Source organism: Giraffa tippelskirchi, chromosome 3 (assembly GCF_054371585.1).
Source record: "Giraffa tippelskirchi isolate mGirTip1 chromosome 3, T2T-mGirTip1v1.2.pri, whole genome shotgun sequence".
Taxonomy (NCBI): Eukaryota; Metazoa; Chordata; class Mammalia; order Artiodactyla; family Giraffidae; genus Giraffa; species Giraffa tippelskirchi.
In genome coordinates, this window is record NC_137277.1 from 9,861,707 (window position 1) to 9,887,421 (window position 25,715).

General features: G+C 54.8%; 1 protein-coding gene across 8 annotated transcripts; it reads left to right on the forward strand.

Moving 5' to 3' along the window:
* Positions 1-258: 258 nt before the first annotated feature.
* Positions 259-23,944, forward strand: C1QTNF1 (C1q and TNF related 1). 8 transcript variants are annotated; one of them, XM_081575715.1, is made up of 5 exons: positions 380-508; positions 642-755; positions 17,330-17,495; positions 21,049-21,188; positions 21,747-23,944. In XM_081575715.1, the coding sequence occupies exons 3-5, from the start codon at positions 17,347-17,349 to the stop codon at positions 22,295-22,297; spliced, it is 840 nt and encodes a 279-aa protein (XP_081431841.1). In that variant the 5' UTR covers positions 380-508; positions 642-755; positions 17,330-17,346; the 3' UTR covers positions 22,298-23,944. The 8 variants fall into 8 exon arrangements, with proteins under 8 accessions (XP_081431837.1, XP_081431841.1, XP_081431838.1 ...); XM_081575712.1 differs by having other exon boundaries at positions 17,333-17,495; XM_081575713.1 differs by lacking the exon at positions 380-508 and having other exon boundaries at positions 519-755; positions 17,333-17,495.
* The last annotated feature ends 1,771 nt before the right edge of the window (positions 23,945-25,715 follow it).

The window sequence follows — 25,715 nt, forward strand, 5'->3', positions numbered from 1 at the left end:
TGTTTGAGGGTTCACAGATTCCCTCAAACCTGTTGGTGGCCCCTGGACCCCAGCTGGATGTCTCAGGTCTGCCACCAGCTGGGAACCGATGGGGGTGGGATGGCTGCAAGTGCCCCCTGAGCGCCTTGGAGCCCAGCCCCCTGCCACCCAGCAACTCTGGGAGTTCACAACCCTCCTTGTCCTTGGACTCCCCAGCCCCCCCACACCAGGAGGGACTTCCAGACCCTCAGAGCCCCACCCCCACTGGCCAGTCCCCAGCCCGCTGGCTCCCAGGGTGGCCAGGAGGAGGGCAGCGCGGGCGCTCCCCCCCGGGCACACACACAGTTAATCCTCAGCGGCTGCTGTTTGGATAAAATGCGCTGGGAGCGTTCGAGGCTCCGCGGCCGCTCACATCTGGCCAGGATTTGCTCCTTACACGTCTGTCCCGCTTTCTTAGGCTCTTCCTCTACTTTCGAGAAACCGCGTTTCCGCTTCTGGCCAAAGAAACCTCGGAGTCCAGGCGATCCAGGTGCCGGGAAGGGGTCGGCTGTTGCCTGCACCACCTCCCCTCCCACCGCCCCCCTCCCTCGCAAACTTTTGGGGCCCTCTGTTCCAGAGGACTTTTTTTTTTTTCCTTCCTGCTTGCTCTCTCCTTCGACAAGTCTGGTCTTCCCTCGACCTGGCCGGGAGGAGGCTCAGCCGCTGGGAGATGCTGTAAGAGAGGCCGCGGGGAGAACGCCGGCGCCCCGCTCGCTCCCGGACGCCGGTGGTTGGCGGTAGGTGGCCTGGTGGGCGGGGTGTGTGTGCGGGGCGAGGGTAGGGGGACCCGGAGCTCCTTTTCTTGGCTTCAGCCTGCTTGCAGAGCGGATACCTTCACGGGGGGCAGGCAGTGGGCGAGGAGCGTGGTGGGAGGGGTCGGGGGCACTTGCCGCCGAGGGGCAGAAACACCAGCTGCTGGAAGGGTCGGGGCGGGTTCCTGCTGCTGCCTGCCTTAGTGGGGATGCCACGGAGAGCCGTGGCCGTGGTCTCCATGTGAGACCAGGAAGCAGGAGGCTCCGTGGCAGATGCTGTTGGGAATGATTGGTTTTGTTTGTTTTAGTCCCTAAGTGGTGTCTGACTCTTTGCGACCCTATGGACTGTAGCCTGCCAAGCTCCTCTGTCCATGGGATTTCCCAGGCAAGAATACTGGAGTGGGTTGCCATTTCCTCCTCCACGGGATCTTCACGACCCATGGATCGAACCCGCGTGTCTTGCTTTGGCAGGCGGATTCTTTACCACTGAGCCACCTGGGAAGCCCCTGGGAATGATTGGACCTCCCTTGATTTTTGTGGCGTGTTTACATGGCTTCACTCTTCTCTGGATGTGAAAAGGAAAGGAATGATGCCCAAGTCCCCCTTCACCCCTGGTGGGGAGCCCCTGCCCCAATATCTCCTGGATCACTTGAGAGCCAGCCTTGCCTGTGGGCAGCTTGGACCCCACGCAGAACAGGGAATGCTGACTTTGGCCCCTGCATCTAATGGCTTTGGTGTTCCTGGAGGGGATCCAGTCTGGACAGGGAAAAATAATGTCCCTTTCCCGGAGACCCTCTGGTCTGCCGGCACCACGAAGGTGGCCCTGGTTGGGGCTGGAGTCGCTGAGCTGCCCTTAAGCCTCTGGACGGCACATGCCTCTCGGTGCAGCACCAAGTGCCAGGCATCTCCATAGCACAGGTGTGAGCCCACCTGTCCAGGGCACACATGTCATGTGAGCCTGGGCCCCGCCGTGCACAGCTGCTGTGTCTTCCGTGGGACCCCAGCGTGCTTCAGGCACCCGCGGGCCCTCCTGACCCACTCGGGAGGGAGGCCCGCTCTGTGACTTGTTCCTGGCTCTTCTCTCTCTTTCGCTTGGTTTCTAAGAACGGAGGCAGTTTGGCACACTAGGAGTTTCCTCCTTCCAAGCTTTGAAAATGGGGAGTGTCCTGAGAAACTGAGTTTTCTCAACCGCCAGCTACATCCTGGGTCCCCGGGGGCAGGATGTGAGGTCCTCAGAGGCTGCTGGGCCTTTGCTTTTTATAGTTCAGGGAAGCACGCGGACAGCCCCACGTGCAAGGTTACACTTAGAGGCACTTGACTGTGTGTGCTGCTGGGAGAGGCCGGGGAAGAAGTACATGCTCCACGAGGCTTGCTCACTGTCCCTGCTGACCAGAGAGGCCGGAAGCACACAGGTGAAGGGGAGATGGGGGACCAGAGGGTTGAGCTGTCCTCTCCCGCCCTCCTTCTCCACTCTCCTTCTTAACCTGAGCGCTAAGAGGAGCTTAGGGATGACCCAACAATAATAGGAGCAATATAAATGATGACAGCGCGTGCGCGTGTGTGTATGTGTGTGTTTCCCACACAGTAAGCAATGAGCAAATGCTGATTCTCAACAATTCTACCAATGGCACTGTCATCCCTGATAAGCTCAGAGAGACTGTGGCTTGCCCAGAGGCAGTAGGTGGAGGACCCGAGGCCTGCATCTCTGTGCTCAGAGAAGGGATGTGACTTGCTCAAGGACGTGCAGCTTTCCAAACAGAGGCTGGAAAACCCAAGCTTCTCAAGTTTCCAGATTTCCACTTCCCAATTGCGAACAGAGAAAGTTCCTTGGGGCCAGGACAGCCAGGTTCTGCTTCCCAGGGACTCCGGCCCTCTCTTCTGGCTCCCTCTCCCCCTTCCTTCTCCATCTTGAGTCTCTTGGGATGCCAAAGTGAGCAGCGGGTCAGGGAGACAGAGAAATGCAGGTACCAGAGGTCTTGGATGGGCCATCTTTCAGCCAAAGGACACCACTGCCCGTATGGGGCAGGTGCAGCCAGACAGCGAGGGGCACGCTCGCAGGTGGGAGCCAAGAAAGCCGACCTGGCCCAGGGAAGTGTGCAGACAACTCCCGCCTCATTCCTGAGACGTAACCTCCCTACTCAGGGCAACCAGCACAGCATAATTCTTTTGGAACCTGCTTCTTTCTGTTGTTCTTCCTGGTGCTTCTCTCCCTTCCCTCCACCAGCCCCCCCCACCCCGCCAGCTGTAATTAGCGTGACTCATAAACCAAATATTCTGGCATTGAACTTTACCCATCAAAACAAAGATGAAAAGAATTTCATAGATACAGTCGTGCTGCTGGGCGCCCTCACTGGACGTGAGCTTGTTGTTGCGTTTTTGTCTTCAGGGCCAGACCCTTGTGTGGGTCCTTTTTCCCGGAGCTGGGGGTGGCTGAGGCTCCAGGATCGTAGGCGAGCGGTGGTAGTTGGCAAAGTAGAGGAAGAGTAGAAAGTTTCCCTTCGGTTATGGTCCCCGCACTCTGCTGACAACTTAAGGTAACTCTGCCTGCTCAGCCCCTGGAGAGAGAATGGAAGCAGCTTTGTTCCCCCGCTCTGAGAGCCCAGTGACAATCAGTGGGGGCGATGGCATCCCGGGACACTTCATCTTGGTGGTGTAACTACAGCGTGTGCTAAGGCTAATTATTTTCTTCCTGTTTTTACCTGCTGAAATCTGCCTTCTCATAAAGTCAAATGAGACAGGGCAGCTTCCTGGATGGGACTCTCGAAATCTCCTTGAACTGACCTCTCCACAGTGCGAGGGACCACCTGCTCACGTAGAGAAGGATTTGGAAAAGGACCATCAGAGCCTGAATAGGTGCTTCCTTCCGTGCTCTCGGGGCAGCCCAGGGAGCCGGTCCCCTGGGTCCCAGGATTCGGGATCCCTGGGGCCCCGCCTAGGCATCCCCGGCCTGGCGGGACCAGTTCTACACTTAACTACGGACATGCAGAAGCGGGCACGCTGGCTCTTCCCCTTCTCCCCAAGCCCGTGGTGAAACTTCTGCCATTGAGGTCTGTGACCTCTGACCTTTGTCTTCCTGCCTCTTGGAGAGCGGCTTGGTGCCGTGAGCAGGCATGGGAGCTCTTGAGACCTTTGGGGGCATCTTTATCTCTGGGTCCTCGTCGAGGTTGCAACCGAGCAGTGCCTGAGTAGTTGGAGGTAGAAGCAACTCCCAGACCCTGTGAAGCCCCTCATCCTTGCCCACGCTTGCTTCCCAGGACTGAGCTCAAAGCGGGATGGGCATGGGAGGCCCCCCACTGCCCACCCAGCTGTCCCTGGCCTGCCCAGAGGCCTTTGGAGTGAACCCGTCTCCAGCTGTGGACGGCACAGGCACGGTCCTGTCCCAGCTTCCTGTCCCATTCAGGATGGCCATCAGGAGAGCTTTGGGGCCGCCTGCTCCTCCATGCCTGACCACTTCCCTGCCGGACCACCTCCCTGGCTCGTATATTTTCCTTGAAATGAGACGGAGCAGAGCAGGAGACTGCGGGCAGGGACACAGGATGGAAAGGGAGGCAGACAGGCGGGGTGGGCCGTGGGGGGTGTGGGGAGCCCGTGGACGCCAGGTTCATGGTGCTTTGTTCTGGGTCAGATGTTGCTCTTGGCCACCGGTGGATCCCCACTTGGGGAAAGGCCTTATTGCCTCCATTGCACCCCCTCCCCAAGTGGGGACATCTGGTTACCAGCCGCCCTCTGCCCTGGGGACCAGCACAGGAAAAAGACCTTGCCTGGGAAGGCTGCCAGCCCTGGTGGAGCTGCGGGCGGGTGCAGGCCAGACGTTGGTTGGGCTGGGCTCTGCCCCTCTGCCTGCAGGTTCTGAGGCTGGTGGTCAGAGTGGGTGACTGGGGCGTGCTCGGAAACACTTGGGCTCTTTCTGCTTCTGAAGAGTCTGAAGTGAGTTCTTAGGAGAGATGGGTGGATCTGGGTGGGGTTCGGAGTAGCTCTGGCTCTCAGGTTTTCCAGCATTCGGGATATCTATCCCCCACCTTCCACTGCTCCCTCCCTTTTTTTGGCTGCACAGTGTAGCATGCAGGATCTTAGCTCTCTGGCCAGGGATCAAACCCGTGCCCTCTGCAATGGAAGAGCACAGTCTTAAACACTGGACCACCAGGGAAGTTCCCTTCCTCTCTCTATTTAAGATATAGTTATAAGAACAAGAGGCTTCCCTGGTGGCTCACGTGGTAGAATCTTCCTGCAATGTTGGAGACCTGGGTTCCATCCCTGGGTTGGGAAGATCCCCTGGAGAAGGATCTGGCTACCCACTCCCATATTCTTGCCTGGAAAATCCCATGGACAGATGAGCCTGGTGGGCTACAGTCCATGGGGTTGCAAACAGTCAGACATGACTAAGCGACTCACACTTTCACCCCTCAAGGGGTAGACCCATGAGGAAGAAACCCTGAGAATGTCCCCCATGGAGCTAGCAGAGCCAGGTCTGGGAAGCTGGGGAGCTGTGCTGGAGTTCGATGCCTGCCCTTTCCACTTCTGTTCCCTGATGCTGTATTCTTTTCCCGGTTCTCTCTCTGCAGGGACCTCTCCTCTGGGACCCCCACACCTGACCCCAGGCAACCTCTGAGGGATAGGCAGACACAGGGCACACTCAGTGCATCCTCAATGTCGATTATTATTATTATTATTTTGGCTGCTCCACGCAGCATGCAGCATCCTAGCTCCCTGACTAGGGATCGAACCTGCACCCCTGCATTAGCAGCACAGAGTCTTAGCCACTGGACCGCCAGGGAAGTCCCCCAACGTCGATTCTCTACACCATTCCCCACTGCGAGCTGCACTCAGCCTCAGACTCCTTTGCTTCTGAGCATCAGAGGGCATGGGGATCGGGGTGGGATGTTCACCACCCCCGTGAGTTGTGTGCTTCCTCCTTCCCTCCCCTCCAGACCTCACCCATGCACCATTTGCTCTCTACCCTGCAAGAGCAGTGCCCTCAACATGTGCATTCAGTGGGCCACAGCCCCCACACCCTCCCCTTCTGAGGTGTGAGGGGGGTTCCTGGTGATCCTGTGCCTAAAGCCAAGGGAGTTCAGCTCCAGTGGTGGGCGTTAAGATGCGGCCCCAGGAGATCTTAGCACATCACTTTGATGAGACAGTTATCAGGGATGCCCTGGTGCCCTGCACGGTGCTGGGCCTGGCACAGGCCCTCAGCAATCTGCTGGAGGGATGGACACAAGGGTTCAGCTGGCAGATAATTTCCGCAGGGCCTGGGGCCACCGCTGCTGTTCCCGCGGTAACCGAGTGAGCTAAGCAAGTCGCTGCCTGCCCAGCAGGTGGGAGCACCCGCTGGACTGTGGTTTGGTAGAACCAGCCCGTCCTACCTGGCTTCTTCCTGGAGGCCCCCTCGAGGTGCAGCGGCAGGAGCTCTGCTGTCAGACACACCCGGGTCTCACCTGAGCTGCAGCACCTGCCACAGCAGGGCCTGAGTGGGTGACTCCCTGATTCTGAGCCCATTTGTTCCTCGGAGAGATCGAAGTGTCTGTAGGGGTCAAGTGCAGTAGCCTCCGTAAGGCGTGTGCCCAGAGCCCAGCACGCAGCAGGTGCTTAACCAGTGGTAGCGGTAGAGCTTTGTTAGAAGCAATCTCTGGTAATTGACAGGGCTGCTCACGAGCCCGTTAATGTGCCTGACCATGCCTGATGACGGGCTCAAGGGTTTTTCTCCATTTCCTCCTGTTTGATGGCTGCAGGCAGCTTCCTTCAGTAGCGAGTCACCAGTGACTGGTGTGGGAAAGGCAGAACAAATCCCCTGCTTCTAGAGAATGTGTTCTCTCTGGCTGGGCTGATTCTAGCCCCGCTCCGGCGCCTTCTCCCACGTAACCAGTACCCACGGTAACTCCAGGGTTCTGCTGCCTGATCGGAGTGCCGTGTCTTCCTCTTGTTCCATCACGTCGCTAGAACCCAGCCCTCTTCCCAGTGCTCAGCAGACACTCAACACACACTTGTGAAGAACACGGGACTTCAGCACGAGGACAATTTATATTCCACACGGTCTGGCTCGAGCCCCAAACTTGCCACAGAGTCCCCAAGCCCCTCCCCCATTCTCCTTTCCCTTGCATAGACTCACATTCCAATAAACAAAATGCTCTCTCAGTCCCCAGGGTGGGGCTTATTTGTCATTTTTCTAAGTGGAAAATAATGTGTACTTAATGTGAAAAAATATGTGACTATTATAGGGGAAAACCCCAGAGACACTAAAATAAGAAAATGGCAAACATCCATATTTTCATCACCCGGAGATAATTGCTGTTAGCAGCCAGGTGGGTGGCCTTCGGATCTCTGCAGTTACTGTGTGTGCATGTGTGGATGTGTTTTTATGTACATTTGTTTTCAATCTGCATTTTAAACTCATCAGCATTTTATGAACATTTTTTCGTGTCCGTAAATACTCATCTGTTGACGAGGTCAGTCCTTGGTGCTGCTGGCTGAAGTTGCCCACCTCCCAGCATCATTTATTTGTTTATTTAAATGCCTTTAAATGGAACATGTGTTTCCTGGTTTGTCGCAATCTCCACCCCTCCCTATGACATTACACCCAAGACCACGGTTGATGGCTAAAGGCACTTGAGTTTTTCGCCCTGACCATCCACCTCGTTTTTAGCTTTCCATCGTGTGGATGTACCATCATTTGATTAGACGGCTTTTGCAGGATCTTGGAGGTGGTTTGTAACTTTGGTTGATGGAGGCAGTGGGTTGCAACTCTTATTTTTCTTTTTAATTTTTTTTCTTTCTGGATCTTCGTCGCTGCTCGTGGGCTTTCTCTAGTTATGGTGAGTGGGGGCTACTCTTCGTTGAGTAGAAAATAAGAAATAAATAGGGGCTGCTCCTCATGGTGGCTCCTCTCGTGGTGCACAGGCTCTGGGAATGTGGCTTCAGTAGCTGCAGCACGCGGGCTCAGTCGTGGCACGCGGGCTTAGTTTCCCTGTGGCATGTGGGGTCTTCCCAGACCAGGGATGGAACCCGTGTCTCCTGCATTGGCAGGCGGATTCTTAACCGCTGGGCCACCAGGGAAGCCTGTAACTCTCTTTTTTGAAGCAGAAGGTTTTCTGAGTGCTGATAAGGAGAAGCATTTGAGCCAAAGATGGCTACCTGGTCACACGAGGATTCAGCATTTTGGCGACACGTAATAGTCTGTCCTTGGTCACTCTCCCCACTTCCCTTCTGCCCCTACCGCAGACCACCCACGTTCCGAATTAGAGATCTGAACACACTGGCTTGAGTCCACTTTGGACAATGGCTCTGTTACTTGAGAAGGCCTGAAATGGAGTGCGAAATTCAGTCAGACCTGGGACGCGTGTGAAATGAGACGCATCTCCTGTGTGTGAGGACCTCCTGGCCTCTGAGTGGACCAGACAAGGAAGCCGCTCTGTGCTAGATGCTGGGGGAGGATTCTTCTTGGAGGAGGTGGCATCGGGCTGGGCTCTGAAGGACGTGGAGACAGGGAAGGTGGCAGGAGAAAGAGGTGTGACTTGTGTTGGGACTCGCTGTGGCTCTAGGTGGCTGGTGTGAAGGATACAGGTACAGGGGTGGGGATGAGGGGGCCAGAGATGAGCCAGGCGATAGATGGTGAAACTCAAGAGTTTAAACATTTCCTTTATTTTTATGGGAAGCCTTTGGGGCCAAGGGTGGCATTCAGATGTACAGGTTTGAAAGTGGCCCCTGGCAAGCAGTTTGGAAGGCAGAGGAGAGACAAGACAAGCGCAGGGCTGAGAAAAAAGCAGTGACAACAGCCTAGACAGGGAGAGAAGACCTTCAGGAGGCCTGATGGTGCTGCAGGAGAAGCAGGGGTCTAGGGGTCTCCCAGGTGCCAGCCTGGGTCCCCTGTGTGAACAGCTGTACATGTAGGAGTAGGAGCAGGGCTGGTGGGGGCTGAGAGAGAAGACAGTGAACTAACAAGGGGCTCGAGCATCTTATGACAGAGTGAGGAGACCTGGTCTGAAGACAGCTGGACACCCCGTCCGATAGGACTTTGCGACCATGGAAGTGTCCTCCCAGCTGTGCTGTCCAAGAGGGTAGCCACTTAAGACGTGGTTGTGTGACGGAGAATGGAAATTTTCACTTTGTTTAGTTGTCCTTAATGCATCTGGCTCCAGGGGCCAGAGGCCACTGTTCCAGAGAGTGCAGGCCCAGAGCTTGGTGGTCAGGGACGCCTGCTGGGGACAAGGATCGAGGAGCCATCTGCTGAAGCCATTGTACAGGAAAAGACGGGCAGAAAGCGTTTGGAGTGAGAGGGGCTGAGAACTGAGGACACAGTCTGAAAAACACCTGTCTCTAAAGGGGAGGTTGTGCAGGGTAAACACGGGGAGACAGGGTGGGCTGGAGCGGGGGCAGAGAGGCGGGTGGTCATCGCTGGCAGGCGCCCCGCAGTGCACATGAGAGCCAGAGCCGTCTGGGCTGGATCGGGAGGCTGCGGGACTATTGGATGCTGAGCTAAATTACACTCTTGACTTAGAAGCCACTAGATGTGGGACAACGTTCTACCTTTTGCCAAGCTCCCCCACCCCCACCCTTGCCCCAGAGATGGCTGTAAAACGCGGCAGTGATTTTCAGATCCCAGAAAATTGAAAACGGTTGCACTGCTTGTAAAAGGGATGGTGCGGTGGCCGTGGAATTCCCAGCTACTTCCCACCCTCCGTCTTGGGGGCGGTCAGCCCTCTGAGGGTGTCACCGCTGCGGGGCAGTGGGCCGGGGGCCAGGCCACCTGCAGCGTGGGCTCTGGCGAGGCACGAGCTGTCAGTGGCTCTTCTCTCTCGCACGGTTCTCAAAACGGGGGCAAGCCTGCCGCCCGAGGCCTCACAGCTGGGAGGTGATCTAAGGACAGGGCTCTAGTCAAGGAAATCTTTGTTTGCACTGGGGAGGCTGGGCTGGCCAGGTGCCCCCGAAGGCCCGCCGCCTGCAGCCCACGTGGTCTCCTTGTTTGCAGGGCCTGGGCAGAGATTTAGGCAGCGTCTGCTCTCAGCTCCAGGTGAGCCCTTTCTGGTCTAGGCATAGCGAGTTGCCCCAGGAGAGGATGGAGATGTTTCAGGATGGGGAGGAGGCCTGACCCATCTTTCCTTGGCTGTTTGGTCCCAAGTCAGCGCAAAGAAATCCCTTGCTTATTCATCAGCAAGTAGCCCTGGAAGACTCCATTGCCATCTCTGGCCTTGGGCTGTGGAGGGAACCAAATAAACCCCAAACCTTAAGAAAATAAGCCCTCTTCCTCTAAGCCAGAGAACAGCTTCTTAGAAAAAGGAAAAGAGGGAGATTCAGCGAGGGAGATGGGCGCCAGGACACCTTCATCTTTGGGGGAAGGCTCAGCTTACCCCCAATTGACCAGTGCATGCATGCGTGTGTGCTCAGTTGCTTCAGTCGCATCTGGCTTTTTTCTACCCCATGGACTGTAGCCCGCCAGGCTCTTCTGTCCATGGGATTCTCCAGGCAAGAATACTGAGTGGGTCAAAGCCGGTGCTCTGGGACAACCCAGAGGGATGGGGTGGGGAAGAAGGTGGGTAGGGGGTTCAGGATGGGGGGACACATGTACGCGTGTGGCTGATTCATGTCGACGTATGGCAAAAACCACCACAATATTGTTAAGTAATTAGCCTCCAATTAAATAAATTAATTTTTTGGAAAAAGGAAAACACACACACACAAAAAGAAAACTGAGTGGGTTGCCATGCCCTCCTCCGGGTTATCTTCCCAACCCAGGGATTGACCCCGCGTCTCCCGCATCTCCTGCTTTGCAGGCGAATTCTTTACCTGACTGGAGTTCCTTTAATAGAGGATGCCCATCCCCCACTGCTGCTTCCTCTAGAGTGTTGGGAGGAAGCCAGAGAGGGTCCAAGACCAGCTGGGGCTGCCCCATTACAGAAGGGAAAATTAGATATGAATTGGGTTCCTGGGATTGGTGAGCAAACGTCATTTATCATGTGGACGTCCCTCTGCCTCCCTCCTGCCCATCGCTGGAGGAGCCTGGTAAATGGAAAACGAGTGTGATGAATGGCTTCTGGGGAAGGAAAGCAGACGCCACGTGTTAGACAATCCTGATGGTCACCGGGGCCAGAGGGACACCCCAACATGGGGGCTTTCTCTTTCCTGGGCACTCCAAGATCTGAGTCCAGGAGACCTCTTGCAGCAACTGGAGAGCTCTGAGCATCTCAAGTGGAGAATTTCCGCCAGATGTCGAAGCAGAGGGGGCAGCCCCAGGGCTTCCTTTCTGGTGGAGAGGAGACCAGGGAGGGGAGGAGGGCAGGAGCAGATGTGCTGGTTGCTGGGCTGAGGGATGGATGATGCTGGGTTGAGACAGGCTCTGATTGGATGCTGAGTCAAGTCGCCTTCTTACCTAGAAGACATTAGGTGCGGGAAAACATCCTATCTTAGGCCCAGCTTTCTTGGGAGATGTGTGTGAAATTTGAGGGTTGGTGTCCAGGCCCTAGAAAAGCCAGATGAAGATATTTGTCTTGGGTGTGAATTGAGGTCTGGGGCCTGGCCAGAGCTCCTGGAAAGCGTCAGCTGGTACAGAGGAGCAGAGTCCTTCAGGAGATATTAAGGAGGGTTGGTGACTGATTTGATGTGGCAGACATGTGAGAGGAAGGCATCTAAATGACTCCCAGATTTCTGGCCCGCCGTTTGCTCATGCTTCCTACTCCCCCATCCCCCAACTTCATGTTAATAGGACTGAGTTGCCCAGTGGAGCTTTCTACGGTGATTGAAATGTTCTGTTCTGTGCCCTCCAGTATGGTAGTTCCCAGCTCCCTGTAGCCACTGAGATCCTGGAACGTGGCTAGCGTGACTGGGAACAGAATTTAGAATGATCTTTCATTTATTTTATCTTTTTGGCCGTGCCAGGCGGCATGTGGGGTCTTAGTTCCCCAAGCAGATGTCAAATCCGTGCCCCCTGCTATGGAAGTGTGGAGTCTTCACCACTGGACCGCCAGGGAAGTCCTTAGAATGTTCTTTAATTTTAATTCGTTTAAAATGAAATAGCCACAGGTGGCTAGTGGCCACTGCAGTGCACATCATGGGACTAGAATGTCTCTCTCTCTTTTTTTATTTGTAGATGAGTATCTTTTTTTTATTTTTAGTTTGTTTCATTTTGGCTCTGCTGGGTCTTCGTTGCTGAGCAGGCTTTTCTCTAGTTGCAGAGAACGGCAGCTAGTCTCTAGTTGTGGTGCGTGGGCTTCTCATTGCCTGGCCCTGGGGTAGTGGAGCACCGGCTCTCGGGCCCACGGGCTTCAGTAGCTGCGGCACATGGCTCAGAAGTTGTGGCTCCCAGGCTCTAGAGCACGTGGCTCAATAGTTGTGGCGCACGGGCTTCGTTGCCCTGCGGCACGTGGGGTCTTCCTGGATCAGGTATTGAACCCGTGTCTCCTACACTGGCAGGCGGATTCTTTACCACTGAGCCACCCGGGAAGCCTCCAGAATGTCTCGTTTTGAGTCAACATCTGCTCTTCTGCCTTGAGCTGCGATTGGGCACGTATCTGTCTCCTTCACTGGCTGGTAATCGCCTTGAGGTTATGGGGTGTTCACAATCTGCAGTGACATCCCTGCCTCCCAAGCTCTTGCCTGATGCTCTGCACATCATGGGCATCCAGGAAACCATGGCTGTGTTCAGTTTTCTGCTGAGAGGCAATTCCTGAGCAACACAGGCCATTTGGAGTTGTCTTCTAAATTCCTTCTAATCCAGGGAGATCCTGGTTTTCTCTCGCCTCTCAGAGCAGCTGGTTACCCGATGACGATCAGGGAAGAGGGAAAACCAGGGTTATGAAATGCTTTTGTCAAAGGGCACTGAGCTGGGTGTGGCCACAAGGCACAAAGCAAACATGTGGAGCCTGAGGGCTGGGAGTTCACTATCAGGACATTGGCTGACACCATGGAGGTGGGCGGGCCCCCCAAAGTGATGGGACCGATTTTTAAACAGATATAAGGAAACTTAAACCTGTGTATGAAAATCCTCTCCTTAAAGGATTAACCACACATCCATTCTGGGGCTCTGGAAGATAAAAATAATTAACCAGGAAGTGTTCTCACACTTCCTGCCTTCCTCCAGACCCTGCTATCGACCCAATTCCTCCTTTTCCCCTCCCACCTACTGTTGGAAGAGGGGAGGAGGTTAAGCTGCAGGGGGATGGGGAAGGTTGAGGGAGAGGAGCAGAAGAGCTGCAGGTCCTGAAGGGAGTGGGTGGTAGAAAAAGATGTTCATGGAATTGCCATGGAATCTGGCAACTGAGTGTCTTGCAGGGTTTGGGATGGGCAAGTCCAGAACTTGAGTCATGTTGGAATCGACCTCAGACGCCTTGACCGCAAGGCAGCCAGGAGACTGGACCACGCAGGACCAGATTCAGAAGGGTTACACACCCCTGGCCAAGGCGTCCTGGGGGCCGCTTCCCTGACCTGCCTCGCTGAGCACAGCACGTTCTCCTGAGTCACCTTTCTGGGGGCCACACCCCCTCCCTTGCAGGGGACTTCGTTTCACTGGAAATCACTAAAGTGGGCCAGAGCCAAGTTTGGTTGAAAGTTGGGCAACACTGTTTTTTGCCCCAACATGAGTAAAATGATCATAATGTCATGATGCTGACTTTGCTGTGGGACTTGGGGAAATGGCTCTGAAGATAGTTGTGAAGAGGGAAAGGTTTCAATCTGGGTTTGCCTTGGCTCCAAAGAGGAGGTCCTTGAGGAGAACCTCCAGCCTCTGCTGACCTCTCTCAGTCTGCCTGGCGCCTCCGACCCTGCTGGGCCATCACGGCTCCACCCACGCCAATATCATCACCCCTTCACCAGCTGCATCCTGGTCCCTGTCTCTTCTGACCCAGGTACAGAAAAATTCCCATTCTAGACTTCAAAAGAGACATACTAACATGCAGAAGGGTGCTTCCATTGCGGGTGGAGGACTGATTCTCAACTGGGAGGGTTTCCGCCTTCCTGGGGAAACGTGGCAAAGTGTGGAGATGGTTTTCAGCTGTCACAACTGGGGGTGGGGCTGTGCTGATGGCATCGAGTGGGTGGAGTCTAGGGATGCTGCTAAACATCCTGCAATGCACAAGACAGCCCCTCTCCCTCCCCCCACGCCACAACAAAGGCTGATCCAGCCCCAAAAGTCCATGGTGCCAGAGGCTGAGGAACCCTGGGGGCAAAGGAATCCAAGATAACTCTTTCCTTCCTTTTGCTGTTATTTTCCAACTTTCCCCAAATGAATTATATATTACTTTGGATTCAGGGGGGAAAAGATGTTTAAAGAAAGGAAAGCCTCTTTTCCTTTCAAGTGATGCAAGTTTGGCATTGAAGAGGCAAACGAGAGTAATTATCAAGGCGCCAAGGAAAAACAGAGGAAATACAGAAATAGGGCAATAAACAAATTTGGAGAATTCAATCTGACAAATATTTGTCAAGTCGAGGGTGCTGCAGGATGCTTGGCAGGTCCAAGATGAACAAGACCATGTCCCAGGCCCAGAGGAGGTCACGGGTCTGTGGTGCAGAAACTTCCCGGCCAAGAAAAACTCTTTGCAGAATGAGACAATATGAAAAACACAAACAACTAAGAGCAGGGGGAATTGGTTCCAGTTGAGGGTCTGGGGGGCTTTCCTGGTGGCACTAGTGGAAAGAACCCACCTGCCAATGCAGGAGCCATGAGAGATGTGGGTTCGATCCCTGGGTCAGGAAGATCCCCTGGAGGATGGCATAGCAACCCACTTCAATATTCTTGCTTGGAGAATCCCCATGGACAGAGAAGCCTGGGGGGCTACAGTCCATAGGGTCGCACAGAGTCAGACACAACTGAAGTGACTTAGCACACAGGCGTGCATCAGGGTCTGGGAGACCTTCAGGAGGAATATGAAGCACCTGGTTGGGTCTTGAGTAGGATTTCGATGTGATCAGAGGGCAGCCTGTTGAATTCAAATCCAGCCCCCATGGCTTAAAAATCAGGCAGCCTTAGGCTAATCGACTTTTCAATGTCACTTTTTCCTCACTGGTGCTTAGTCACTCAGTCATGTCCAACTCTTGGCGACCCCGTGGACTGTAGCCCACCAGGCTCATCTGTCCATGGGGATTCTCCAGGCTAGAATACTGGAGTGGGTTGCCATGCCCTTCTCTAGGGGATCTTCCCAACTCAGGGATCGAACCCAGGTCTCCCACATTGCAGGTGGATTCTTTACCATCTGAGCCACCAGGGAAGCCCTTCTTCAGTGGCAAATTTGGTATAATAATGAATGAATATTGTTTCCTTAAAGGATTCACTGCAGGTCCATCTGAGGCCTTTGATGGGGTAAAACCTATTAATGAGGAAACAATCTCAGAAGGAACCCTAACCTATAGGGTTGTATGGATGAATGGAAATGCTATAGTGATCCCCAGCACCGGGCCTGGGGCAGTCGTCGGTGGAGCATGGGCTCTAAGGCACGTGAGCTTCAGTAGTTGCAGTGTATGGGCTCAGTGTTGTGGTGCATGGGCTTAATTGCCCTGCCAGAAGCGGAATCTTCCCGGACCAGGGATTGAACCTGTGTCCCCTGCATTGGCAGGTGGATTCTTCACCACTGGGACACCAGGAAAGTCCAGGAGAGATTCTTTTAATGTGTTTTATGAATTACACTTAAAGTACAAACTTTCTTTGTGAAGTGGAGGTGAGGTAGTGAACATTTTGAGTGGGGGGGGGGGGGGTCTGGTTCCAACCAGTCTCTAGGTCATTGGGAAGGTCTCTGGGCCCTGACTCTTGGCACATAGAGAATATGGAGGTGGTGGGCCCAGCTAATCCACTGCAGGGGATGCGGGGTATGCAGAGAACTGAAGAGGTGGTAGAAGTGTGGGTTGGGGGTTTGGGGGTGGGGTTCCCACGGAGGTCAGCCTTCCTGGCTCAATCTCATCATATCTCGGAGGACCCATTGGGAGAGACTCAGCTCCCTTGGCTCTAGGTCCTGAGCCTCTGCTTCCCCCAGGTCTTCCTGACTTGGCATGGGGCTCCAGCAGGGAGGGTGGCCAGAGCATTCTGTCCTCAGAGCTAAAACAGCGAGCCCACTAACACACAGAAGAAAGAGCAGAGCCAAGAATCAGCACAACGAGAGGGTCGTGCCCTCCCGGGCTATGAGGCCTCTGAACCAGGGGAGGTGAAGTACGTCCATGGAGGCCCAAGACATGTGGAAGGAGCATTCACCTGGATAGACGATTACCAAGAAAAACAGAGCTCGCTGTCAGTATTTGTGTTCCCCTTAAACATGAAAAGAGGAATTAAAGAAAAATCAGAAAATCAGACAGCACCTTCTGAGGCTGTTTCCTTGCTTTAATGCTTTGTTCCTCCCCCGTGAGGCCTGGTTCCCAGCCCCAGCCTGGCTGAGAAGGGGGGTGGGTGTTCTTACTCCCCCAGCTTCAGCCCTTTCACCGGTCAGTCCAGAGCGTCCAATTTAGTGTCCTCGTCAGCCCTTTCCACGTTAAATTGTATGTTTTGGTGAACAAAATGGGTTGGGATTGACCACCGTCTTCCCTTCCATGATGGGAGGTTTTCCAGCCACCAGAAATAGCCGAGGCGCATGTGACTTCTGACCCCACAGGCGTGTAAACCCCATGGCTGGCCCGGGTTGGCCAGGGTGATAACTCTGACTGAGAAACAGGTGGGATGTTTTGTCTGCTTTAAGCCCAAGCATTGCCCCCTAGTGGGCTCACTGGGAACCTCCCCAGTGGACAGCTCTTTCTAGAAGGACTGTCTCAGTCCTGGACGAAGAGGGTCCTGTCCAGAGATTTTTGGAGAGACGTGGAGCTGGCTTCGATGACGATAAGTGCCCTCTGGGGCTGGGCAGACTCACCCCCCAACCCTACGTCAGATGCTCAAGGACACTCACTGGTGGGCCACCTGGGGGCCAGAGAGCAACTTGACACCTTCCTGCCCACCGGCCCCCACGGTGCTGGCTGGGGCAGAGTCACTGGACAGTGGATCCCCAAATTCATTCGGGATTTTGCTCATTGTCCTAACACGGCCAAAACACAATCATTTGCAGAGCTCAGGGTTGAGGGGTCTCCTTCCTGGGAGGCATGGGGACGCTGGGCAGAGCCGTGCTCAGCGGCCCCAGGCAGCCGGGTGCTCCAGGGTATAATGTGCGAGTCTGTGCATATTACATTTGTGAGTGTGCTGAGAGTGTGCATGTCGGGGGTGGGCATGCATGTGTGCCTGAGTGTGTACACATGTGAGTGCATGGGAGTATACACGAGTGTGTCGAGCGTGCAAGTGTGAACACCAGACTATGGATTTGAGTGTGTGTTAAGTGTGCTAAGTGTCTTGTGTATGGAGTGTATTTGTGTATGAGTGTGTGTTGGCTGTGTGAGAGAGGATGTGAGTATGTGTGTGTGGGCCCGTGTGTATGTGCACGGACGTGCACTGGGGTTTGTGTGTATGTGTGGGACTGTGTAGAGAGGTATGTGAACGTGTTGAGTGTGTGATCACCCTCCCAGGAGGAGCGGCAGTGAAGCACCTACCGGCGTAGTGGCTGGGGCGAACTCCGTGGGCTTGTTCTCCCTGTGGGGCTCTTCCAACCCACGTCCTCCCTGTGTCTCCCCAGCAGGGCTCGGCGGGAAGATGGGCTCCCGTGGGCTGGGACTTGTGCTGGCATGCTGCCTGCTGCTGGCCTTTGCCTGTGGTCTGGTGCTGGGCCGAGTGCCCCGTGGGCAGCAGGAGCAGCAGGAGCAGGAGGGGACCAGGTTGCCGCCGATGGACCACGCTGAGAGGTGAGGCCGTAGGGTGTGGGTGCCGGAGCTCCGACTCAGTGATGGGGATAAGGGCCGAGTCCGGGCACCCCCGAGTGCTTGTTGACAGCCAGAGGAGAAGGGGCAGAGGCTGAGGCTGAGGAGCTGGGGGACGGAGGCAGCATTTCTCCTTTTAGTGACCCGGGTGTGTTATCTGCAACTGCGGATAGTAACCCAGCCTCATTCCAACCCCAGAGGAATGTGGATCTGCCTGAGGTTCTGCAGTCACATCCTTAAAAAAAGAACGTGCCAACCCCCAACCCCAGCCTTTGGTTTCTTTTTATCCTCGCCTGTCCTTTGAGAGTATCCGTTAGAGCTCTAAGCACCACCTGGAAGTAGAAGGCAGGGACGCTGCCAGGCCGAGAGTGGGTCTCCACCACCCTGCTGTCTAATCACATTGCCAGGTGGGGGACAGTGGCTGAAGACTGACACAGGAAGTGGTGGCTTTCCTTGAAAAGTTATGAATTTCTTCCTCATGGCCTTGTCTTCATATACCTGATAGCTCAGTTGGTAAAGAATCCGCCTGCAATGCAGGCGACCTGGGTTCGATCCCTGGGTTGGGAAGATCCGCTGGAGAAGGGAAAGGCTACCCACTCCAGTATTCTAGTCAGGAGAATTCCATGGACTGTATAGTCTGTGGGGTCACAAAGAGTCGGACACGACTGAGTGACTTTCATTTCATTTCACTTATATACATATGTTTTCAGTGATACACAGACTCTAGGATCTTTGGGATATTTTGTAAGGATACAGAAAATGCTTAGGATTACTGGTGGAAATGTCATTCATCAAACAAGAGGTCCTAGACACCCAGTGCTGGCTTTGAGCTTCATCAGCACTTTTCGCTAGTCAGCTTTGGGCTGACTTGATACTCAAGGCTTTGGGCTGTCTTGGAATATAGTGGAATTGCATAGGGTTTGGGGCAAAGGAACATCATTCTTGGGTTTTTCTGCTGGCTCAGACTATAAAGACTCTGCCTGCAATGCAGGAGACCCAGGTTCCACCCAAGGGTTGGGAAAATACCCTAGAGAAGGGAATGGCCCCTACTCCAGTATTCTTGCTGTAGAATTCCATGGACAGAGGAAGACTATAGTCCATGGGGTCGCAAAGAGTCAGACAGGACTGACTGACTCACCCTTTCGCACCCACAACAGCATTCTTGTCCTTTGTCTTTTCTTCTCCTCCTCTTCCTCTTCCTCCTTTTCATTCAACCAACGTTAATCGAGTGCCACTACTGATCTGGCCATCTGCTAGGCACTGGGGACACACACATGAATGACACAGTCTCTGGGTTCTAGGAACTCCAAGGCTTTGGGGGGACAGACACGCAAGACCCACTTCAGTGAGGTTGGCTCTGCAGTACAGGTGTGTCCACAAGATGGATGTGGTGGGTGGGGGTTGGTGGGTGGGGGTGGGTGGGTCGAGGAAAGTTAGGTGAAGTGACTGAGTCTTAAAGGTCATTGGGGGAGCATCCCAGGCACAGAAGAAGGGAGAAGCTGCCTGGCAGCCAGGACAACACATGTGAAGTGCAACCTTTCCAGTGTCTGATTGTGTAAGGCTGGTGGGCTCTTTGAGTAGTGGGAGCCAGTGTTGGAGGGTGGAGGATAGGAGGATGGGATGAGCCTGGTGGGGAAGGATCCCTCTGCAGCGTCATCTATAGGGGAGTGGTGGAGAGATTTGCATTTCATAGTGTTCTAGAAAGAATTCTGGAGGGTGGCAGAGCAGGGGATGAACTGGCAAGGGAGAGATGAATTCCAGGAGAGCGTTCAAAATGCCAGTGGTCCCAGAAGTGGGGAGAGCCACAGGCCCAGCTCCTGGAGGTACTTTGATGGTGGACTGGGCTGACCCCTCAGGACTGCATGATTCTCAGAATGGAGCGGCAAAGAGAAGCATCTGCAATGAGGCTGAGGGTTTCATTCTGGAGACCGGTCATGCTGCGGCTGCTGCTGGGGACAGGGTTTGGAAAGAGAAGACTCTAGGGATGAGCGGCAGTGAAGGGCCATCAGTTTGGGACACTTCTCATGTGTGGGGCTCATGGAATCTTTGTGGAGATTGCTGCTGGGAGGTCGGGGCAGGGTTCCCTCTGAGAGTCTAGGACTTGTTGTTTAGTTGCTAAGTCATGTCCGACTCTTTTGCGTCCCCACATGGACTGAAGCCCGCCAGGCTCCTATGTCCATGGGATTTCCCAGGCAAGAATACCGTTTTTTCGGTATTGAATACCATAGGAGTGGGTTGCCATTTCCTACTCCAGGGGATCTTCCTCACCCAGAGATCAAACCTGAGTCTCCTGCATTGGCAGGTGGATTATTTACCACTGAGCCATGAGGGAAGCCCCTAGAACTCGTAGGTGGCTGAATTTAGGGCATAGAGATCCTTTTCGGGATTGTCTGTGGTTTGAAAATAGGAGCGGAGTAAAACAAGGGGCTGACCCTTTGATGAGAGGACTGTGCCACCTCCAAGACAGTGCTGTCACAACCCAACAGCGGCAAGCAGAGAGCACGGTGCAGTGCAGAGTGACGCCGGGAGGTGGCAGCATGGAGCTGTGGCTCCCCGCCTCCCCAAGCTCTCTCCCGGATCCTCAGGAGCCCGTTTCCAAATGTCAGGTTGTAAACAGGACAGTAGAATCTCCAGCTGCTGCAGCTCCCAGGAATCCCACACGTCTGGCTGAGCCCTCTCATTTGCAAACGAGTCAGCTTAACATAGTGTCTTCTAGAATCCTGGAGGTCAGAGTTCCAAGTTAAGTGAAGTGAAATGAAGTGAAAGTCGCTCAGTTGTGTCCGACTCTTTGAGACCCCATGGACTATACAGTCCACGGAATTCTCCAGGCCAGAATACCGGAGTGGGTAGCCTTTCCCTTCTCCAGGGGATCTGTCCAACTCAGGGATCGAACCCAGGTCTCCCGCATTGCAGGCGGATTCTGTACAGTCTGAGCCACCAGGGAAGCCCTAGATACGTGAAGGGGATGTTCATTCAAGGGCTGTCATGTCACGTCATCCAGAGACCCCTCCTAGAGGTGCCAGATTTCTCCCACGCAGCCTCCATCTTGCCAGGCCCTCAAATTATTGCTATTTTTGTTATCGTTATTTCCATGACGGTCACTGCAGTTAACGGAGGGCAGGGGCTCTTTCTGACACTTCACTGCGGATCTCAGAGTTCACCAAGAGCCAATGCAGCACATCTGGGAGAGAGATGTGGCTTCCTGGATGGCGCTAGTGGTAAAGAATCCACCTGCCAATGCAGGAGACGCAAGAGACACAGGTTCAGTCCCTGCATCTGGAAGATCCTCTGGAGAAGGAAATGGCAACTCACTCTAGTATTCTTGTCTGGGGAATTTCATGGACAGAGGAGCCTGGTGGGATATAGTCCATGGGGTTGCAAAGAGTCAGACACGACTGAGCCCAGAACACAACAGTAGTGCAGCACATCTGAGTGAGAGCAGGCGAGTCAGGGAGCCCAGTCCCTCTAGAAGAAGAAGAGAGAAGAGTTCCTGGCTCCGAGAGCTCTGGCTTTCACGGTGATGTCTTTACTCCCCTAGGGATGAAGAAGAGCATGAAAAATACGGCCCCAGGCAGGACGAGGAAGCCCCTGCTTCTCGGTGCCTCCGCTGCTGTGACCCTGGTACTCCCGTGTACCAGGCCATCCCAGTGCCCCAGATCAACATCACCATCCTGAAAGGTCAGGCCCAGAGACCAGCTGAGGGCACCTTCCCCTGGGGAGGGGAGGGGGCGCTGCCCTGTCCTGATTGGAGGGCGGGGCAGAAGATGGAGTTTGGGAGGAGGAGGGGGCAGGGGCAGATGACTCCCTTGGGGCACCGAGCAGAGGCATGCTGTCATCTAGGAGGGAGGAGGGAATTCTGTTTCTGAGGCTCTGAACCCCTTCCAAGAGGAGAGATTGGGGACAGGACCATGGGAGAAGAAGCCTCAGGGCAGCTCTGGGTCTCACCCTACCCGCATTTGCACTGCAAGCCTCAGGGTCACGGTCCTGCGAGCAGCACATCACCTTGCACAGCCTGGCACAACTGAATCGGGAAGTCCTACATCCCCGGGGCTCGGTGTCTGCAGTTCATCTGCTTCGAGGGAGCCGTGGGCCTGGCCACTGCTCCTGTTGCTTTTGCATAAACGCTTTACTTTGCCGGGATTTTCCAGAAGGAAGAAAAAAAATTGATTGCTTCTGGATGAAAACAGAATAATCCTTGAGATTGCTTAACTCCGTATGTTTTCCCATCCTGTTTAGGTGAGAAGGGTGACCGGGGAGACCGGGGCCTGCAAGGCAAATACGGCAAAACAGGGTCTGTGGGCGCCAGGGGCCACACGGGACCCAAAGGGCAGAAAGGGTCCATGGGGGCCCCCGGGGACCGCTGCAAGAACCACTATGCCGCCTTCTCCGTGGGCCGGAAGAAGCCCCTGCACAGCAACGACTACTACCAGACGGTAATCTTCGACACGGAGTTCGTGAACCTCTACGGCCACTTCAACATGTTCACGGGGAAATTCTACTGCTACGTGCCGGGCATCTACTTCTTCAGCCTCAACGTGCACACCTGGAACCAGAAGGAGACGTATCTGCACATCATGAAGAACGCGGAGGAGGTGGTGATCCTGTACGCCCAGGTGAGCGACCGCAGCATCATGCAGAGTCAGAGCCTGATGCTGGAGCTACGGGACCAGGACGAGGTGTGGGTGCGCCTCTTCAAGGGTGAGCGCGAGAATGCCATCTTCAGCGACGAGTTTGACACCTACATCACCTTCAGCGGCTACCTGGTCAAGCCAGCCAATGAGCCCTAGCCAGCTGCCAGCCTCCATTGCCACAGGCTCACCACCCCGTTTCCCTGTGTCCCGCCCTGCTCCGCTGGGCCTCCTCTCCCACCATCTGGAACCTCCTTCACCCACTCCTGGGCAGCCCCTCCTGCCCTTGGGTTTCCCAGGCCCCCCACACCCCCCTGCTTTGGCATTCGACATGACGCCCCTCACAGGAGCGGGAAGCAACATCGGCTGGGTGGTCCCAAGCCTTGCTATGTCCGCACATGCAATCACCAGGCAGGTGTGCCTACAGGAGTTCCCCTATGTGTACACATCCTTGAGTGAGACCCTCCCCCGACGTGCCCCATGACAATGACGTGCCAGGGTGTCCTAGAGCAAGCCACCCTTGCTCCAGTTGCTGGGAATAATTAAGCCAGTTCTAAAGGTTGTGAAAGGAGCAAAGTAAACCATAAAAAGAGAGGGAGGCAGTTGTTATTTTTGTCTCCGACCAGCCCCGCTGGCTCCCAGGAGGGCCGTCTACGCTTGAGGCGGCGGAAGGCTCCTGGTAAGACAAGATCTAAAGTGGATGCTGAGGGTATCCACTAAAGAGGAAACCACTGGCTTAATGTTTTAGGCCACATGCTAACCTTCTTAGGGGACAGCTGGACTGATGTCCATGTCCCAAGGACATTCCTGTGGCCTCGCCCAGGGGCTCAGCTAGTCTTTCTGAGCCACAACAGTGAGGGGGTTCGAACTGGGCAGCAAGTGTCAGCTTCTCAGAGGGACAGCCATGTCCTTGGCTTCAGCCTCTGGTTGGGGAACAGTCTGCTCACTGGAACCCGTGGCCTCCTGGCAGCAGGTGGTTCTCTGAGGAGCAAAGCTCAGTACAACCCAGACAAGCCATGAATCCTTGCGTGGCTCTGTTCACTGCCCTCCCCTCCACCCTGGCATCCTGGGCAGGGCTTCCACGCCTGTCACCCTGGCACAGGCTTTCTGTCCCTCTTCTCCAACGGGTCAGCTAAGAAAGGCTCAAGGGCCTTTGATTTTGTAGCAGCTGTCATGGTTGCACAATATTTTCAATAAAACCTGCTCACACACCATCTCAGAGTCCTACACCCCAGAGGGTTCAGCATTCAGCCTGCCAGGACCTTCCCCTGGGGCCTTGTTGACCATCAGCCTAAGACCATGCAGGAGGGGGCTTTCCTGGGCCCCAGAGCAGGGGAGAGCTGGAAGGGACCAGAAGGTTCCCCTCCTGCCTGTCTCCGGAGCTCCTGCACAGCTTAGCTTCTGAAAGAGGGCATGCCCCCACCACCGGTGTCAGAGCCTCTGCTCTGAGCGGGGTGTAGGGGCACTGCCTGGATCGGTGCTCTAGTTCTTGGCTGACTTTGGCCAGGCAGCCCTCCCTCACTTCCCTACATCAACCCCCAGGGCCGGGGTCACCCTGCCTGTTTGGGCCCTAGGCCCGATAGGAGGCTTCCTGCTCACGATCTGGTAAACGCCGATCTTGACCGATCCCTCTGGCCTCGCTGGGCCTGGCTGTGGGGTCTGGGGTCCCCACATCCCTCCCTCTGCTGGTCAGACTTTAAAAACTATGTTTCTGTTTCTGCTGGTGAGCAGGGCGCCCGCCTGCTGCTTTGTGCTGCCTCGGTGCTCTTCCAGAAAACATTAAACTTGGAATTGTGTGTTTCAGCATCACAGCCTCGTAATGTTTGGTCCTTGAGCCAAATCCTCCTCCTTTCTTTCTTTCTTTTTTTAAAAAATATTTAGTTATTTGGCTGCATCAGGTCTTAGCTGGACACATGGGATCCTGCGTTGCAGCGTACAGACTCTCTACTTACAGCACTGGTCCTAGTTGTTCTGCAACATGTGGGATCCTAGTTCCCTGACCAGGGATGGAACCGACATCCCTTGAGTTACAAGCCAGATTCTTATCCACTGGACCACTAAGGAAGTCCCAAATCCTCCTCTTTTCTATCCCCTCCCTTCCCCTGCCGGAATCCCGCCTACTGTCCATTGGCGGCCTGGGAGCCTTTAGCTCGGGACCTGGGAACATGAGTACCCAGTGGCCATAGGCTGGGCCATGAACTGCCTCATTTCTCACAGGAACGCATTTCACAGCTGGACGAGGCCCCATTGGACGCCCAGTAGGGGAGCAGCCTTCCTTGCTTCTTTCAGCTTCCAGTGGCCCCAGGTGTTCAATGGCTTGTGGCCACCTTGCTCCTGTTCCTGCCTACCTCTGTCTTCACGTGGCCTTCTTTCCTGAATCTTTTAAATCTCCCCCTCGCTTCTCTCCCAGTTGTTGGAATTAGGGCCCAGCCTAAATCCAGGACCATTTCCTTCCTCTTGAGATCCTTGCCTTGACTACATCTGCAGAGATCCTATTTCCAAATAAGGTCATGTTCACAGGTATCGGGTGTCAGGATCTGGATCTATCTTTTGGAAGGATGCAATTCAACCTACTACAGCAGGTTGCAGGCTTGAATACACCCACTGACAGCACCTTTTATGCCTGAGTGGTGAAGAGCAGATGTTTCTTCTCTTCCCATTGCCTGCCAACTGGGTTAGTGGCCAGCGCCCTTATCAGACTGCCAGCAGGCAGTGCCGAAGCTGCCTTGGTCCCCCTGGTGCCAGCAGGCTGGCAAACAGCTGCTGTCCTCCCTTTGCCTGGTTCTGGAGTGGGCCTGTGTGGCCGTACTCAGTCTTGGGCTGGGGCCAGACCGGAGCAGGCGGACACTGCAATCTTGCTCCCTGCAGGACAAAGAGCAGGCCCCACCTCCACACAGCTGAGGCCACTGGACAGAGGATGCAGCTGGGAGCAGGGGCTGAGCGCATTTCCCAAAGGTGCAAGTCGGCTTGAGGCAGGTGCCCACTGCCCGCCCTCTCTCCAGGGACAGCTGCGTGGAGCATGTCATGCCTGTTCCACGGCCGACCACGCTGATATGGGAGAGGAGGCAGGCTTTGCTCTGGAGCCCACCTGATCCCCTTTCATTGTCTCTCACTCTTTAAACTCTCCCACACCCAATCTTCCAGTCCATTCTGGCTGGCATTCCCACTCTGCTTGTCCTCTCTCCAGATATATCCCCTGCTCCTGCTCTGTGCTAGCCCAGGTGCCAAGTGCTGGGGCATGGTGACAAAAAAGACACGGTACTTGCTTCTAGAGGACTTTTCTAGGACTTTAACTGTGGAGTGACATGGATGCCACCTTCTCAGAAGAGCAGCATGCGTGGCACCTAGTTACCAGCTCTGCCTGACTCCCATCCCATGCGGTCTACCTTGCAGGGGCTCCTTTCCCCATGTCTTGACCCTGGCTACTGAGAAATTGGCTAACCGTCCCTGGAAAAGGTCTGATAAACTCAGTTGCAATACAAATAGTAGTGTTTTCCCAAAAGGACTTAGAAACGGCTGATGACTCAGCCAAAGGAAAGAACTGCTTGTGTTAGGGCTTTCAGGAGTCTTTGTAGCC

What these genes read in the sequence shown, in the direction of transcription:
- C1QTNF1 (XM_081575711.1), top strand. Translation starts at nt 355, where the DNA reads ATGCGCTGGGAGCGTTCGAGGCTCCGCGGCCGCTCACATCTGGCCAGG. An exon ending in CCGGACGCCGGTGGTTGGCG is followed by an intron (nt 756 to 21,048) that starts GTAGGTGGCCTG and finishes TTACTCCCCTAG; the next exon opens with GGATGAAGAAGAGCATGAAA. An exon ending in CAACATCACCATCCTGAAAG is followed by an intron (nt 21,189 to 21,746) that starts GTCAGGCCCAGA and finishes CATCCTGTTTAG; the next exon opens with GTGAGAAGGGTGACCGGGGA.